Genomic DNA, 17,988 nt, shown 5'->3' with positions numbered 1-17,988 from the left:
CACTTTTCCTATAAAATTTTGACCTATCAAACGGACCCTAAGAAATAACATTTTGAAGAGAGCTCCAGTACAATTATCATCCTACTCTAGTTTGCAGTACAAGGAATTGAGTGTGTCTCTAGCCATACTAGAGGTCCGACTTCACAATGGCAAGTACACTGTGTCCCTAAACAACCAACTGTGCCTTTATTTTTGACAGAAAAAATGCTAATATACTGTTACTTTGTTGATTAAAAGCTGTATGGCTTTGATTTTTGTAGGGTGTGTCATTGATAATTTGTTCTTGTTGACTGTATCCTATAACAATTGTCAAATCACTAAACGGAACAATTGAAACTAGTACACATATGGGTCGTTCTACTATGACAACCCCCTGGTTGTCTGGGTGGTTATGTGGCGGCCCCCTATTGGGGGGCGCCTGTGCATAGGGGGCTGCCTGTGCGCCTGGGGGTTGTCCAAGAGGTTTATTCCTACAAATATAGCCCATATTTATTTCTTGGAGTCTGAATTTATAAAAGGATACAAATCCCATTTCTGTTTTCCAAATTATCCATGATTAAGTCTGCTCGGTGGCTAAGATGGGCTATTATGCTTATTCAACATATTTCAATAGATATGCAATTCCATTGCCTATTCATATTTTAAGTCTGAAACTCAGTCTGTTTGCTCCAACAAAAGCTCATAAGGTATGTCTCATTATACAAGTTATTATCTACCCCTTTCTTTGCGCTTTTTTAAGGAAAAGAGGTTGCAGCCCTAACTCATCTGGTTACCAGACACGTGATTAAGTTCTTTGTTTTGGCAGTTCCATTGTCGGGTGTTGGTTAATGACTGTGTTTTCTAAGGTAGTTCTGAAGGGCAAGTGCTCATTCTGATTCTATTCAACCTTTTATGTCCCGGTCGAACTTCTAGCCTGTAGATAATTAGAACTTCCTTGTTTAGGCCATACTAATCACTTCGAGGAAGGAAGTATTCCAGCAAAAATTTGGCAAAGAGAAAAACTTGTTTTAAACTCTCAAGAAACATATTTTATACATAATATTGGACAAAACTAGACAATGTAGTAGACAATCATTTAACACCTTTTATGCTACTAGGTCCCGTTGAGTCCTGCATAGCAAACATATCCATGGTCACTACTAGATCTTGGCAGATTAAATTAAAAGTCTATAGCATGATTAGCATCTTATTATTTAGCACTTGTTCAACTGTTTAAAACAAGATAATTTATTTCTCATACTCATTTTCAACTACACACTCTCAATAAAGTATTTTGCATGTAAACCAAAACAACTTTCTTACCATTAACCACACATATTTCCTCAAAATCATTATTTAGAACATCAGTTTTACACAATAATGGCCATCAAGGGCTTACTCTCTTTTAGAACACAACAGAGAAGAGTGCAACAAGGAGCTAACCATCAAACGAATCCTTTACAGTTTCCCACATAAATTTTCTTAATAAAGTCACATTTACTTCAGAGTGAATGCATCCATCCGGGCAGGATTCCATTTGCACCTTGTGTGGATGCTGCACTGTTATCCGATGCCACATAATTGTATCTGTCATAGGAAATAGAGGAAAATGATATTATTGAAAACAAGTAAAATTTATCAGCATGATAGGGTGAAAAAGAAAAAAAGAAGAAGAAAGAAGAGGATGTAACTCAAATTTATTTATTACGAGACGAAGCATACCCAATTTGCAATGTGTCATTGCACTGAAGAGGTTCAAAGAACTGCCCAATCTGAGGAGGCTGAAATCTGTTTGGAATGCTGTGTTCCCCGGATTGCCATGATGAATGAAGTGCTGCATTATATTGTTCTAGCTGCATGCAAAAAATTTTAATTTGCAAAATACAAGTTGATGATTGCAGAGTAGACGTTTATAACAAGACACTTCCTTTGTTTTTTAGTAGAATGTTTCAAGTTTTCAAATCATGTGTAGTATTTATAATTAGTGGCAGATCCAAGAATCTAGGTGAGCACGAGCGATATAGGGCTGACCAATATAAGGGAAAAAAATGAAATTCTAGCGGAGCCAGCACGGGCAACCGCAAGGGCTCGTAGGGTGTTGGCTCCGCCTCAGTGTATAATGTTGGAATCATATACATGCGGCAGTCCAGTATGATCAACATAAATTTTCAGCTCAACTAAGTCTGTATCACTAGAAATGAGATAGGAGATACAATTATTTAGGTCTTTCATACATATGACTTCGCCTCACACCAGAGACTATATACTTGTAAGTTAGTCATCCACAAAAAGGACATAAGCAAGTTCCAACATTGTGGATAATCACTTAGAAAACCATTTGGGCACTCTCTATAATAGGAAGACTTAATATCTCTCAAGTCGTAACTTTATTAGAGAGCTCGAGCTCCTAAGCTTTGGCCTTTCGAAAGGAAAGCAAAGTTCATCCTAGGGAATAGGCTCTAACACAAGATTGGTAGTCACGTGCATGAGCAACTTATTCATCAACCATGAATAATAAAAAGGCCTAGAACATGTTTGGCTAAGCCTAACATAAAAGTAAGTTTATTTAAAAGTAAATTTTATGACCAGCCAAACATGTCTATAGCCTTAAAAGTTCCTTTAAGCAAATTTCTTCCTCAGATATGTTAGATTTTCTTTAAAGTTGCATTTTTTTCCCCAAAAGAAAAATGATAGAAAAGTTGGATTTTCTAAAAGCTTGCTCTTCCTTACTTCTTAAAATAGTATATTTGCTTTGGTTAGGGGTTCAATGATGTGATCCAAGAATCAAGCTTGAAGACGGCGAGTTCGAGTCGAGACCCGTTGATTATCAAAGGCGGACCGATAACGCGATCGAGAGTAAAGCAAGTGAAACAAGCGATGTGATTGCTCGTTCGAGAAACCATTGATGGGACGATATTCGGGATGCAAAACGAGGCAACTTTCATGTTCGGGTCGAGAGTCGAATCAAAATGAATCAATTCAATACAAGCAGTAGAAGTCGGGGACAAAAGTGAGAGCTATGCGGTCGCATAGCTATAATAGGCATGCGACCGCATGTATAGAGGTAGGGACTATGCGGACATAGTTCAATTGAACTATGCGACTGCATAGGATTATACTATGCGGTCGCATAGTGTTAAATTGGGCAAAATTTTTCCTTTTTTCATATTTTATTAGAGTTCTATTTTTAGTCAAATTCTAGAGATATTAGACGAGTATTTTTCAAATTCTACTAGATTATTAGAATTTTATTCCTTTTCAACTTCTATTCGAGGATCTAGTATAAATAGAAGTTCCATTCTTCATTGTTTTTTTTTTACGAGACATTATTTGAAATTTAATACAAAAAGCAATTTGCTTTCGATTCCTTGTTCTTAATTGAACACATTGAACTTATTAAGACTATTCTTGTGGCGTTCTACAATTGGGGTGTTTGTCTTGGATTGTGTAATCAAGGGGTCCTTCAAGTAACGTTCTTGCTGGGTTTTTTGGTTCAGTAATTTAAGGTTCAATCTCCAAACCTTTTATTTGGCTTTTCTGGGATTTTGGAACAATTTAGTTGTGGATTTCATGGTCAACGCTGCTACGATTCGCATTAGTTGATATCAGAGCACAGGCTCTAATTAACATGTTATATCTTTTGTTTTCTTCATTGAGTTTAGTTTCTTTCTAGTTTTCGTGTTCCATTCAGTTATCTTTTCTTGTTCTTCCTGTTCTTGTTAATTTGAGTTATAGTTCGTGTTTTTATTGATTAATTTGTCTTTCTTCTTTGTTGGGTCATTGTTAAATTGTTAATAGTTTAATTCATTGTTTTTAGCAAAAAAAAAAAAAATCCGGTTATTGTTCACGCCCAGAAAGGATCGTAAAAAAAAGGGTCAAAAAAATTTACTGTTCACGATTACTGTTCATTCGTAAAGTACAAAAAAAATTATTATTGTTGTTATTGTTCTTTTATTAGCACTTTACTACCAACAAATTCTTACTTTTAAATTTCCTTTGTGTCACATTAGTTTCTTTCAATCAGTCAATCAGAATCAAGTTCCATTAGTTTCTTTCAGTCAGAGTCAATTCCATTAAAATTTCCTTTGAGTTATCTTTGTGTCACGATCCTATAATTCACATTTGGTTGGGAATTCCATGGGTTGAAACTATCTTTGAGTTCATTGTGTTCTTTGAAGCACTTGGAAAAAAGTGCTGAGTGGTAAAAGGTGGAGTAGTGGGCATATTAGAGGGTAAAAGCCATATTGTGTGATTTCCGAGTGAAAACAGGTGAGGCAGATAAATTGCTAGTTTTAGGATGTCCGAACGAGAAGATTCCAATTCAAGCCGACATGGCAATCATAACAGTGCAACGGATGATTTGATGGATCGGTTTGAGAGTGCATTTGGAGTTGTGAGGAATAGGTTGGATCAACAGGACACTTGGAGGATTAAGCAGAAAGCTTGGATGACTAGATTGGATATATCGATGGCTAAATTTAGTAGGGGACAACCAGTGGAGGTGTCAAATGCTAGGGGACCGGATAGGCAAGAACCAAGGAGAGTAAGGCGTGCGGAGTTTGATAGTGATATGGATGAGTTTGAGGCTAATGACATGGATTGGGGATGGACGAGGAATAGAGGCGATAGGTTTGAAAGTAGGGGTAGGAATAATCATGGAGACGAGATGGATGAAAATTTGGGAAACATAAAGATGACCATTCCACAGTTTAAAGGGAGAAGTGATCCAGAAGCATATTTGGAGTAGAAAAGAAAGGTAGAACTGATCTTTGAATGTTATAACTATTCGGAGGAGAAGAAGGCGAAGTTGACAGTTTTAGAATTTATAGACTATGCAATAATTTGGTGGGATCAAGTAGTTACTTCACAACGTAGGTGTGGGGGTATACCGATTAGCTCTTGGGAAGAGTTGAAAGCTTTGATGAGAAAGCGGTTTGTTCCTAGTCACTACTATAGGGAGGTCCATAAAAAAATTGTAAAGTTTGTACCAAGGGGCGAAGAGTGTGGAAGATTACCAAAAGGAGATGGAGATTCTTATGATTAGGGCAAATGTGGTTGAGGATCGAGAAACTACCATTGCACGATTCTTGAATGGGCTAGATAAAGAAATTGCTAACGTAGTGGAATTGCAACATTATGTGGGGTTAGAAGATATGTTGCATGTGCCCATGAAGGTAGAGAGACAATTGAAGAGAAAGGGGACAGCTAGGCCACAAATGGGTGCTTCGGGTTCTACTTCATCTTGGAAACCGAGGTGGGACAACAACAAAGGACATGGGGCTATACCTAAAGGTAGAAATGAATGGCAGAAGGGAAAGAACGAAGGAGCTAGCAAAACAACACCAAAATTGGAGCCACAACCATCAAGGAGTCGAGACATCAAGTGCTTTAGATGTTTGGGGTCGGGGCACATTGCTTCTTAGTGTCCAAACAAAAGGGCAATGGTGTTGCTAGACAGTGGAGAGATGGTGAGTGAAAGTAAAGGTGAATATGATGACATGCCGGCGTTGGAGAAGATTAGTGAAGAAGAGAAGATTGAGGGTGTTGTTGGTGATCTTTTGGTTGCAAGAAGAGCTCTTACTACTCATGTAAAGACGGATGATTCGAAGTTGCAGCGGGAGAACATATTCCATACTTGATGCCATGTCAACGATACGGTATGTAGTATCATTATTGATAGTGACAGTTGTACAAATGTTGCTAGTGTAGCACTTGTAGAGAAATTGAACTTAACACCGTTGAGACACCCTAGGCCATATAAGTTGTAATGGTTAAATGAAAGTTGAGAAGTTAGGGTTAATCGAAGGGTGTTAATCAATCTCTCAATTGGAAGTTACCGGGATGAGGAGAAGGTTAAAGCTATTAAAGACTGGTCAACACCTAAAAGTATAATTGAGGTTAGGTGCTTCCATGGTCTGGCTAGTTTTTATAGGTGGTTTGTGAGAGACTTTAGCACAAGCACGACACCATTAACTGAAATCTTTAAGAAAAGCGTAGGTTTTCACTGGGAAGAAACACAAGAACTTTCATTTAATACCATTAAGGATAAATTGTGTAAAAACCCTATTTTGGCATTACCTGACTTTGATAAAACGTTCGAGATTGAGTGTGATCCATTAGAGATAGGTATTGGAGTAGTGTTAATGCAGGAAAGGAGACCTATTGCTTACTTTAGCGAAAAGTTGAGTGGAGATGTACTGAACTACCCAATGTATGACAAAGAGTTGTATTCTGTTGTTCGAGCATTGGAGATTTGGCAACAATACTTGTGGCCTAAGGAATTCGTGATACACACCAATCATGAGTCCCTAAAGCACTTACGGGGTCAAGGTAAGTTGAACAAGCGACATGCAAGGTGGGTGGAGTTCATAGAGACGTTTCCATACGTCATCAGGTATAAGCAAGGTAATGAAAACGTAGTTGCAGATGCATTGTCAAGAAGGTACGTGCTTCTTAACTCTTTAAGTACGAAATTACTTGGTTTTGAGCATATTAAGAGCATGTATGAAAATGGTATTGATTTCTCAAATATTTATAATTCATGTGCTAAAATGGCTGATGACAAATTTTATAAACATGAAGGATATTTGTTTAGGGAAGCTAGGTTGTGCATTTCAAATTGTTCAATGCGTGGATTATTGGTTAGGAAAGCACACAGTGGGGGTCTAATGGGTCATTTTGGGATTCAAAAGACTTTAGACATATTAGGGAAACATTTTTATTGGCCTAAAACACGTATTGACGTAGAACAGATTTGTCAGAAGTGCATAACTTGCAAACAGGCTAAATCAAAAGTTTTACCCCATGGCTTGTATACACCTTTACCTATGCCTAGTGAATCTTGGGTAGATATTTCTATGGATTTCGTGTTGGGGTTACCTAGGACAAAGAAAGGTCGGGATTCTATCTTTGTAGTGGTTGATAGGTTTAGTAAAATGACACAGTTCATACAATGTCACAAAACTGATGACGCCACTAACATTGCTGATTTATTATTTAGGGAGATAGTACATTTGCATGAAGTCCCTAAGAGTATTGTGTCAGACCGAGATGTTAAACTTTTGAGTCATTTCTGGCGTGTTTTGTGGAATAAGTTAGGAACTAAATTGTTATTTTCTACAACTTGTCACTCACAAACAAATTGTCAAATTGAAGTAGTAAATATGACCATGACTCAATTGCTTTGAACAGTGATTAATAAGAACTTAAGAAATTGGGAAGATTGCTTGCCATTTATTGAGTTTGCTTATAATCGTGCTGTACATTCGACTACTTCTTATTCTCCGTTTGAAATTGTGTATGGATTTAACCCACTAACTCCATTGGATTTATTTCCTTTGCCTGTGAATGAATGAGGTAGCATGGATGGTAAGAGGAAAGCTGAGATGGTAAAGGTATTTCATGTGAAGGTTTGTAAACATATTGAAGAGAAGAGTAAGCTCATCGCATCAAAGACAAACAAAGGGCGGAAGCATGTGGCATTTGAACCCAGTGATTGGGTGTGGGTGCATTTCAGGAAGGAACGTTTTTCGGAGCAGCGAAACTCCAAATTGCAACCGCAGGGAGATGGTCCTTTCCAAGTCACTAAGAAGATCAACGATAATGCCTACAAAGTGGACTTGCTAGGTGAGTATAATGTATTGGCTACATTTAACGTGGCTGATCTTTCCCTTTTCGATGTAGGTATAGATTCTAGAACGAATCCTTTTGAAGAGAGAGGGGATGATGTGATCCAAGAATCAAGCTTAAAGACGGTGAGTTCGAGTTGAGACCCGTTAATTATTGAAGGCGGACCGATGACGCGATCGAGAGCTAAGCAAGTGAAACGAGCGATAAGATTGCTCGTTCGAGAAACCATTGATTGGACGATGTTCGAGATGCAAAACAAGGCAACTTTCATGTTCGGGTCGAGAACTGAATCAAAATGGATCAATTCAATACAAGCAGTTGAAGTCGGAGGCAAAAATCATAGCTATGCGGTCGCATAGCTATAATAGGCATGCGACCGCATGCATAGAGGCAGGGACTATGCAGACATAGTTCAATTGAACTATGCAACCGCATAGGATTACACTATGCGGTTGCATATTGTTAAATCGGGTAGAATTTTTCCTTTTTCGCATTTTTTTCATATTTTATTAGAGTTCTATTTTTAGTCAAATTCTAGAGATATTGGACGAATATTTTTCAGATTCTACTAGATTATTAGAATTTTCTTTCTTTTCAACTTCTATTCTAGGATCTAATATAAATAGAAGTTCCATTCTTCATTGTTTTTTTTTTTTTTTGACGAGACATTATTTGAAATTTAATACGAAAGGCAATTTGCTTTCAATTCCTTGTTCTTAATTGAACACATTGAACTTATCAAGACTATTCTTGTGGCGTTCTACAATTTCGGGTGTCGGTCTTGGATTGTGTAATCAAGGGGTCCTTCAAGCAACGTTCTTGCTGAGTTTTTTGGTTCAGTAATTTAATGTTCAATCTCCAAACTTTTTATTTGGCTTTTTTGGGGTTTTGGAACAATCTAATTGTGGATTTCGTAATCAACGCTGCTACGGGATTCACATCATTCAATCTAACCTTCTAACAAAAGACAAATTGCATTTTTTGGATATTGATCGTAATTGTGTTTTTTGTGGCCATGTGGTGGAAACGGGATGTCACCTATTCTTTGAATGTTCTTTCACTTTGTCATTGTGGGGAAATATTAGACAGTGGCTCGCAAGAGGATTGCACTTACAAGTACCATCTACTATATTTGGTTAATACGTAATAGGAAGATTTTTGAAGACCTTTCACCTAACTTGGATTGCATTGTGAGACGGATCAAAACACATGTATACAAAATTATGTTCTCTTTGTATCCGGATGTCTTGATTCATTTCGAGTCCTCAGTGTTGGGTCACTGACTTGTTATGCACTTCACTTATTTTGTATCTCCCGGGTTTGCCCGGTGTACTTATCTATGAAAATTTAAATTTACCGATAAAAAACCAATATATTTGCTTATTTTTTAAACATGCTCCTAATTTTTCAGTTCCGATTCACAAATTGCAAGGAACAATCCGATCGACTAATGAGAGCTTCTATTATATCTACATGTTTCTTTCTTAGGCTAAAACATGGAAATAATTGGGTTATCACATGCTTCTCTAGTTTAGAATACCACACAGGATCTGTCCGAAACTCGTGAATGTGATGTTTCGGAATGCCCATATTTTTGTTGATTACAAAAGGGACAAATTCATAGTAAAGCTTTTACCTTGCTATTTAGAGATTTATTAACTTCCAGCAGGGTCCTTTCCTGCACAAGCATAAATGATTAATAGATACTAAATTGACAAATAAATTGACTATTTATAGGAATATTTTTACCTTTTGTTGAAGATCAGAAAGCTGATCGAGCTGATATCGAGTCTGCAAACACATTGGACAGTGGCTTAGATATCACACAATGGAAGGATTAAATGTACAAAGGAATATATATAATAAGCCAACTTTTATTATGATCGAATAAAAATCTTATTATTTATTTTTTTAAAAATATTTAGAGATAGAAGGTATTCCTAATGAGGACAAACCAGAAAAAATAAATAAATAAAGTAGTAAGAAAATTTTCTATTATTCCCAAAAAACCTTTGCTCAATCCTTCGTCAATTATTTTTAACCAAAATAAATTAATTGACAAAATTTATATATTTTGCTTTTTGGTTAAAAATACATTTTCTAAAATTCGAACCCAGATATGCATGTCTAGACCAACTCATAGTGGAATAATTTTATTTTGTCAGCAAATTGCGAAGTTTAGTTGGTCACAAAGCAAGTATAACAGAGGTTTTATAAGTTAACTTCATTCACATAGATCGCTTGTATAAATTGTTAAGAAAAAGGTATATGATACAATTTACCCATAGTTACTAAACTCATAATGAAATCTTATCTAGGTTGCTATATGTTTTTAGTTGACATGACACAAATATTGTTTAGTGATTCAATTCAATTTTTGCTATAAGTTTAGTAACCACCACTGCTTTTAACCTCTAATTTCCTTTAAATTTGAGTTTTGGTACTGATCCAAATATATGATCATCGACAGATAGGGAGTGGTGGTTCTCTTTTTTTTATTTTTTTCCAACATATTTTTCATTCGAATACAAAGAAAATATTATGTATATACCATGAGTTTTCTTAAAGAACCCTAAGAAAAAGGCCTTTTAATAAAAAGAATTTCAATTAATAAGCCTTCTACACAATGAATATTTTTTTTTTTCGTTGAGTTTTTTCTTCTCCATTTCATCTTCTTCTTCACCCCTTAACCCACACTCCATTAGCTATGCAGACTGTAAGACAATACAAAATCGAGCGTGGGACTGTCAATCGTCGAGATAAACAAGAAGGAACTACACAACACCTAGTCCATCCAAGCATAAATTCATCTACAATAGAAATGTAGAAGAATAGATTTTCCATCATTTATAGAAAATAGTGTCTAAAATATGGGGGAAATATGGTTTTCAGTAACTAATTATGTAACATGGGGGAAATATGTAGAGAAGCGAAAATGCCCGTTTTGACAACTTGGAATAGTGTATTTTTAGAGAATGTGTCGGCTCTTCTACATGTTGCTACTATGGTAGCGGCGGCAATTTTTCTTATAACTAGCCTTCTTCCTCTTTTTATAGTTTTACCTTACATAATGAATTTAATCTCGTTCATAGGAATAGTAACAGTATTGTTAGGAGCTACTTTAGCTCTTGCCCAAAAAGACATTAGAGGGATTTAGCCTAAGTGCCATGCTATTATTACTTAATATTCATATAACGAATACATAGTCTTCTTTTTTCTCTCAAATAAGAAAAAACCTCATTGTCATTAAAAAGTAAGAAAAACTTTTTGGATTATATAAAAAAAAATTATTGTGAGAAGGTGTGGTTAAAAATGAGTTTGGAAAAAAAGTTTTGTTTTAATGATTGTCAAACAAGGGCTAAATTAAGAAGGAAAAAAAAAAAATGCTAAAATGTTGTTTAATGTACTATGTGATGTTGTTGAAAATATTATATGTCAAATGTGTTTCTGTGTGTGTATGTGTGAGTTTATGTTTATGTATGTATATGGTACCTTTGTAGATCTTATTTGCTTCAAAGATGTATCTAGTTGACACTCAAGCTGCTCAAGATCCTTTGTTCCCAACTGTCCCAAATCTTCACCAAGAAAATACCTGACATATATGAATCAAAAAATTTCAGTGTCTTTTGTTACATTCCAAATGAATAAGTAAATGTATAAAATTAACTGCATGCATCTTCTTAATTACCTCTGAGATTTTTGAAGCATCTCAACTCTTACTTTAAGTTCTAAATACTCCTGGTACATGCTCTGCTGCTGTGTAGAAGAAATTAGCTTGTTTTTTTGGTTTTTTGTTTCAGGATAGTATATATAAATTTAAAAAAATTAAAACCCCATAAGAGAAATACTACCTGTCCATCACTGGAAGATTGATTCATTTTATATGCTTCATAGCTGCATCTTTGATATCTTTCAATTGTCTTGGACATGCTGCAATAAAGACATATATGTTCATATTATGAATAAATTAAAGAGCAGGAGTTATGCAATTGCCTTTTCAACTTTTAACTCACGAGACACAAAAAATACTTCATAGAAAGAGAAGCTTGCAATGAAGTTTCAAACGAAACACTAAGATGAGGTGGGTTGACATGGTATAGTAGGCAAAAGTCTTTAGATTAAGTCTCGCGCCACTCATTTATAAAAACTATCTATATTTACAATAGTTGATTAAAAAATAACATGGCATGCACGTGACAACCTCTCCTATTAAGCTTTAAGAAGAGACGATTCATCAAACCACAAATAGGACATATCAGGGTTAAATCATGGAAACTAAGTTTCAAGATCCTAGCGAAAATCAGTTAATTTGGTCATATTTCAGCCTTGTTCAAGTCATCCTAGCTCAGATCGAGAGTAATGACTCTGAAAAATTATCGTTATGAAATATCATGGCCATCATCCATCTTTCTATAGTCTGCATACAATAAAAGATTTGAATAAACTAATTTCTTTACTATTTTTTTTTCTTGGTGTAGTTTCAACATTTTATTGTTTAAATGTTAGTCCTTAATGCCTATGTCCTGACAAATATTACAATATCCGAAAGTTTCAAGGTTATCAAACGGCAAGCGCATTTCATGTTACTCTAATTCAGTTATAAAAATAATTCTTGTAGATTGAGTTCCACACAGCCTGAAATTTCTTGGATCGTTGTGTGGGAATAAGAGTCTCGTGTTAGAATTAAAAACTTGATTTATAAATTAATTTAATTCATGTATTTTAAATTGGTTCATGTACTAGGCTTTGCGATGTTCATGCATTGTTGAGATACATGTATTTTAATTAATTTATCCAAGTAACTTTAGAAATAAAAGTTGAATTTTCTCTAGAATTTATCTCTTCTCTCTTAAAGTTGTTTCATCTCCAAGTTTCCAACACCTTGTTCGTGAGTAAAAGTATCACAACAGTACACATATTATTTCCACCACTGAAGTAATTAAATTTCTTAACCTGCAGAAATTTGAGGAAAAACCAAATCAAAGTGTAGCATTTGCAGCATGATTTGTAGCAAGACAACAGTATAACAGGTTTCTCCAATCTTAAGTTAACTATAAATTAAGTTATGAGGCCCACAAAATTAAGATTCATTAAATAAATGCACAATCTTAAACTTCAATAACTTCACTAAAAGAATAGTTATTTTCTGACTCAGATCTGACTCAATATTACTACAAATCAAAAAGGGCAAAAAAAAAGGAAAAGGAAAAAAAAAAGGAAAAGAAAAGAATTCTTATAGATCAAACAGCGAAGGGCTAAGACTTGTTCCTGATAAATAAACAAGTGAACATCTATTTAATACTGTTAAATAAACACACAGTAACAGAGAGGGAAAAGGGACATGCCTAGAGCTGCTGCAGAACTCATAAAGCTTGCCACTGCTGGAGAAGATGATGAGACCAACCTCGGCATCGCATAGCACAGAGAGCTCATAGGCCTTTTTGAGCAACCCATTTCTTCTCTTTGCAAATGTCACCTGTCTATTTATCTTGTTCTCTATTCTCTTTAATTCAACTTTCCCCCTCCCCATATATGTATATATATTATGTTAGAACAGTAATCTGAAAATACGGTAAAAATTCTTACAAAGACAGATCTTTTTTGGATATGCACATATATGGGATTGTACTAAGGTCTAATACTTTGTTCCCTTTTTTTCCCCCCTCCTCTTCTTCTACTTCTCCTAGGGAAGGAACTACCCTTGTTACTTGAGACAGGTCTTAGGTTTCCTGATGTATGAAAACATATGCACACATATGTGTGTATATATAGATGAAAAATTGATGCTTCGTAAGGTACTTTGGTTCTCTTTCCGTTCTGCAGTACTTGGACTTTTGGTTGTGGAACCAACGTTTTCCGAGCCAAGAAGATAAATAGTGGGGAATACCTTCGCCCAAAGGAACAAAACAACAATAAAAAGCTTTTTCATTTTTTTTAGACCACTATCATGATGTGGCTAGACTTTGTTTTTAACATTCCTGATCTCTGGTCCCTAGTGAGCATGATAAAAACATTCCATTGTGACAAGAAAATCATAATTAAGATTCTCTTGTTATGTCAACAGTGAAAAGTTTTTATGGGAGCAGGAGATCAATTCCATTTTTTTAATACGTATTTGGACAAACTCAACCACATGAAGTGCAAAATATAGGATTGGCTTTAGTGCGTTGCTGGTGTGAGATACCTTTGCACTTCAATGATCGTGTTGGTCCAAGCACGCGAACGTTATCACCTTCGCCATTACATCAAACTTTTTTTTTCCTCGTCTATTGATAGAAACAATTAGTATATAAAAAAAAGGGAACCCTGGTTGATTTTCCAGTTCCTTCTTAGTTGCCTTGACACTATGTATCTCATTTCATTCTATTCATGATACTAAAATTGCTAATGTACCAACTAAGCCAGATCCCGTCCTTCTTTTCCTGAGGTCTTCCTTGGTTGGGTGGATTTTGGATGTTCTCTATGCAAATGTAGGAGAAGTTAGGATGATTCTCCAACTCGGATTGTAATTCTATAAATCTAGATTATTCAACTGACATTGGAAATTCTGAGCATAAGCAACTTGCTCACTGGTTGAAGGATCTGTGGTGACCAATTGACATTCTGGTGACTGATGATTTGCCCCAAAGGTCTCTCATACCGGAAGATGTGATTGGAACATTTTAACCAGTAACAAATCAATTTTTTGCTAGGACCAATGTATTGATGTCCCACATCTGAGGACCTTCTTCGTCTTCTTGTGTTGTCCCAATCCGACCATATTGCACTTTACTCAATCATTTGTTTTGGACAAATCATAAGTCTACGTGACCGATTTCTTTTCCATAGAGCTGTTGGATGGACAATTTATTGTATGGCGTTTAAATGGAGTCAATTTGGAGTAAAAGTAGTGAATTTGTAATTCCTTATAAATTGTATATTTCAGGCATTTTCCTAGTAACTACTTGAACCTTTCCCTTGCTTTGTGAAAGTATTCTGAATCAGATTGTTCAAAAATCGAGATGTCATATTTGAGCTTGACGACCTTGGCTAGAGGTGTGCGACCATGGACATGGCGCAGTAGTAAAGCAGGAGGGTTCTTTACGAAGTATTGGAGGTTCGAATCCCCACATAGCTAGAAGACGACATTTATATTGAAAGATAGATGTCCCGTGTAGATAAAGTTATGGTTTGTTTTGTCGCCTTGCATGAGGTTTTGTCCACACGTCGTAAAGGAAGGTCCACTAGGAGAAAAATAACATTCCAAATATCTGGTCTAAATGTGTAGAAGCTGTGATCGCATCCAAAAACCCGGGTGGTGAACCGGGGGGAAGGCCGCCACTTTGCAGGATTAGTCAGGTGAAACTTGGGTACCCGAGTCGCCAAAATAAAATAAAATCTTCTTAGTCAATTTTTTTAACTAGCTATGCTCAAGTAGTGATACCTGTTGGAATTTGGTAAAAATTGGAGTTAAATTGGGTTAGTAAAAATCGTAAAAAGTTGATTTTGTATCAACTTTGGCCAAGTATTCGGACATGTTGTAACAGTCAAATCATGAAAGTGAATAGAATACTTGTTTTACTCATCAAGTAGATGATCGTTGTACATTTCAAATCTCAAATCAATTTTGGATAAATGAAAAATTGTTGTCCAAAGTTTAAAAGGAAAATTTGAGTTTTGGCTATATAAAGCCGTTGCTCGAACAGAAGACTAGTGCAAAGCGAGGGCCAAGCCCGTGTTTTGAGCTCTCAAGTGGCAAAGTTGACGGCTAATGAGCACTGGGAACAACTTTGCTTTATTAAACATGATGAGTTTTGGGACATGCCTCTCCGGCCACAACTCCTTACCTTCTATAAATTAGACATTTTTGATGCCATAAAGTCATCTCATAATATTTTGCTCGATTACTTTGCATCAAAGCTCTTGCAAAATCATTTGTTTCTTGCATCAAAATAATTGTTTAAGTTCGATTTCAACGTTGCCTTGAAGTTTGAAGTACTTCTACTCCAAGGAGAATCCGTTATATCTTAGAAGACAATTGTCAATATACCGTTAGCATCGTTGCAGGAGAAATTCGTCTTAAAAACAAAGTGTTAAACATTTGCCTCAAAGTTTTTTTCCATCTTTGTCCCTTCATTTCTATTCTTTGTCTAACAAAGTTCATACCTTTCTGTTTTCTTGTGGAAAAGTTTCTATACTAGTTACAAACTATATTCTTAAATCCTCAACAAGTTTAAGATGAATTTTCTGTCATTTATTGGTTTTAATTTGATTCTTTTCATCCCTTAGAATAAGCATAAAGTTATTGTTCCATTCCTGTTCTACTTGTGTTGAACTTTTATTTTGTAACAGAAATGAAAACCATTGAGACAAATACAAGTCAACCAACAAAATGGTACAAATGATGTTGTTTTGCCAATACCAAATCCAGCACCAAATGCAATTTCACCATTAGCTATAAGAAAATCAAACTACTCCAATTTTACATAGAAAGAAATCGGAGAAATTCAGTGGTGTGGATTTCAAAAGATGGCAACAAAATATATTGTTCTATCTTACAACCTTTAACTTGGTAAGGTTTCTAACCGAAGATCCTCCTATTGTAAAAGAATAAGCAAATAATCTAGAAACAATTATTGCATTGGATGCTTGAAAGCACTTAGTATATCCTGAGTGGATTGGACAATACAATATACGGCGTGTATAATGTGATGAAATCTGCTAAAGATTTTTGGGATTATTTGAAGAAAAAATACAAGATGAAAAATGTCTTGACAAAGAAGTTCATTGTTGGAAAGTTCCTTGAGTACAAGATGGCAAATTATAAGATCATAATCAGCCAAGTGCAAAAATTGTAGGTTCTTCTCCATGACATTCTTGTAGAAAAGATGACATTGAGTGAGTCATTCCAAATTGCTACAATTATCGAGAAACTCCCTCATTTATAGCAAGATTGCAAAAACTATCTCAAGCATAAGCGTAATGAGATGAACTTGGAAGAACTTGTTGTCTAACTAAGGATAAAATAAGACAATAGAAAGACCAAAAGAAAGTATGTTGTTCAGCTTGGACAAAAACCAAAGCCAACTTGGTGGAATCCAATTGAAGGATCAACAAAAAACTTAAGGTCTCGAATGATTCACCAAAGAGAAATAACACCAAGAATGCTAAAAAATTCAAAGGCAGTTGCTACAATTGTGGGAAAATAGGGCATCGTTCAAGTGAATGTCGCAAGCCTAAGAAAAATGTACAAGCGACTGTGACTGAAGGAGACACATTAGCTGACGAAATGTAAGAAATGAACTTGTCAGCAACTTATTCTAAACGTGACGTTGGAAATCCAAGAGAATGGTAGGTTGATACTAGTCTACCCGCTACATTTGTGCAGATAAGACTATGTTCTCAAACTACAAAGAATAGATTGGAGAATAATTATTCATGAAAATTCTGTAAGTTCCAAACGGACAAGAGAAGGTTACATTGAAGACAACTTTCGACAAAGAACTCATCCTCAACAATGTTCTACAGGCACCGGACATTCGTAAGAACTTTGTTTTCGGGTATCTACTTTGCAAAAATGATTTTAAATTAGTGTTTGTATCCGATAAATTTCTACTCACTAAGAATGAGTTGTATGTTGGTGAAGGATACTTATGCGATGGAATGTTTAAAATGAATGTTCTTACTATCGTACCGAAGTAAAACATTATTAATAAAAACTTTAAATTCTGCTTATATGCTTTAATTGTGTTGTTTATCACACAATCAATTAAGACATGAAAATTTTAAATCCATACGTAAACTTATGAATTTAAGTTTGATTCCAGCACTAAAAATCATAAATGTGGAATTTGTGTTAAGATAAAATTTGCTAAAACACAATTTCATTCGGTTCAAAGGAACACTAGACCTTTGGAGTTAACACACAATAATATAGTGACTTGAAATTTGTTCAAACTAAATGTGCAAAAATACTTTATCACTTTCATTGATGATTGTATAAAGTATTATTATATTTACTTGCTAAGAAGCAATGATGAAGCCTTAGATATTTTCGAACATTGATAAGTGTAGTTTCCACACTTATTTAGATTTTAAAAGATGATATTTTGTTATTTTTTGGATGAATTAGTGCTTAATTTGTTATTTATTGCTTTTATTAGGGAAAATTCATGTTTAGATGAAGAATGGAAAGAAAGAACAAAAAATAGCTAAAATGAAGCAAATTCAATGTTCGGGAACTAAAGTACAAATACTAAAAACTTGATGGACTTCAAAAATTGGATGCAATATGAANTTTTTTTTATTGGTTTTTGCATTTCCGTCATAATTATTTGATTACTTAACTACCAATTAGATAATAAGTTAATTGTTGTAGTGTAGGAATACTCGCAAACTAAT

General features: G+C 35.1%; 1 protein-coding gene across 3 annotated transcripts; it reads right to left on the bottom strand.

Annotated features, from left to right (window-relative positions):
- Positions 1-1,280: 1,280 nt before the first annotated feature.
- On the bottom strand, positions 1,281-13,509 carry LOC111378339 (MADS-box protein 04g005320-like). Of its 3 annotated transcripts, none has more exons than XM_023001522.1 (8): positions 12,954-13,509; positions 11,460-11,538; positions 11,297-11,358; positions 11,101-11,200; positions 9,358-9,399; positions 9,245-9,286; positions 1,702-1,832; positions 1,281-1,566 (listed from the first exon to the last, which is right to left on the bottom strand). In XM_023001522.1, exons 1-8 carry the CDS (start codon positions 13,136-13,138, stop codon positions 1,482-1,484), a joined length of 726 nt encoding a protein of 241 aa, XP_022857290.1. In that variant the 5' UTR covers positions 13,139-13,509; the 3' UTR covers positions 1,281-1,481. The 3 variants fall into 3 exon arrangements, with proteins under 3 accessions (XP_022857290.1, XP_022857289.1, XP_022857288.1); XM_023001521.1 differs by having other exon boundaries at positions 11,297-11,361; positions 12,954-13,508; XM_023001520.1 differs by having other exon boundaries at positions 11,297-11,364; positions 12,954-13,507.
- Between the last annotated feature and the right edge of the window lie 4,479 nt (positions 13,510-17,988).

This window comes from Olea europaea, unplaced genomic scaffold (genome assembly GCF_002742605.1).
Source record: "Olea europaea var. sylvestris unplaced genomic scaffold, O_europaea_v1 scaffold1803, whole genome shotgun sequence".
NCBI classification, from domain to species: domain Eukaryota; kingdom Viridiplantae; phylum Streptophyta; class Magnoliopsida; order Lamiales; family Oleaceae; genus Olea; species Olea europaea.
This window is presented reverse-complemented; position numbering and strand designations above follow the sequence as displayed.

What these genes read in the sequence shown, in the direction of transcription:
- LOC111378339 (XM_023001520.1), bottom strand. Translation starts at nt 13,138, where the DNA reads ATGGGGAGGGGGAAAGTTGAATTAAAGAGAATAGAGAACAAGATAAAT. An exon ending in GAGTTCTGCAGCAGCTCTAG is followed by an intron (nt 11,539 to 12,953) that starts GCATGTCCCTTT and finishes TCTTTATTGCAG; the next exon opens with CATGTCCAAGACAATTGAAA. An exon ending in AGCAAATAAGATCTACAAAG is followed by an intron (nt 9,400 to 11,100) that starts GTACCATATACA and finishes ATGTGTTTGCAG; the next exon opens with ACTCGATATCAGCTCGATCA.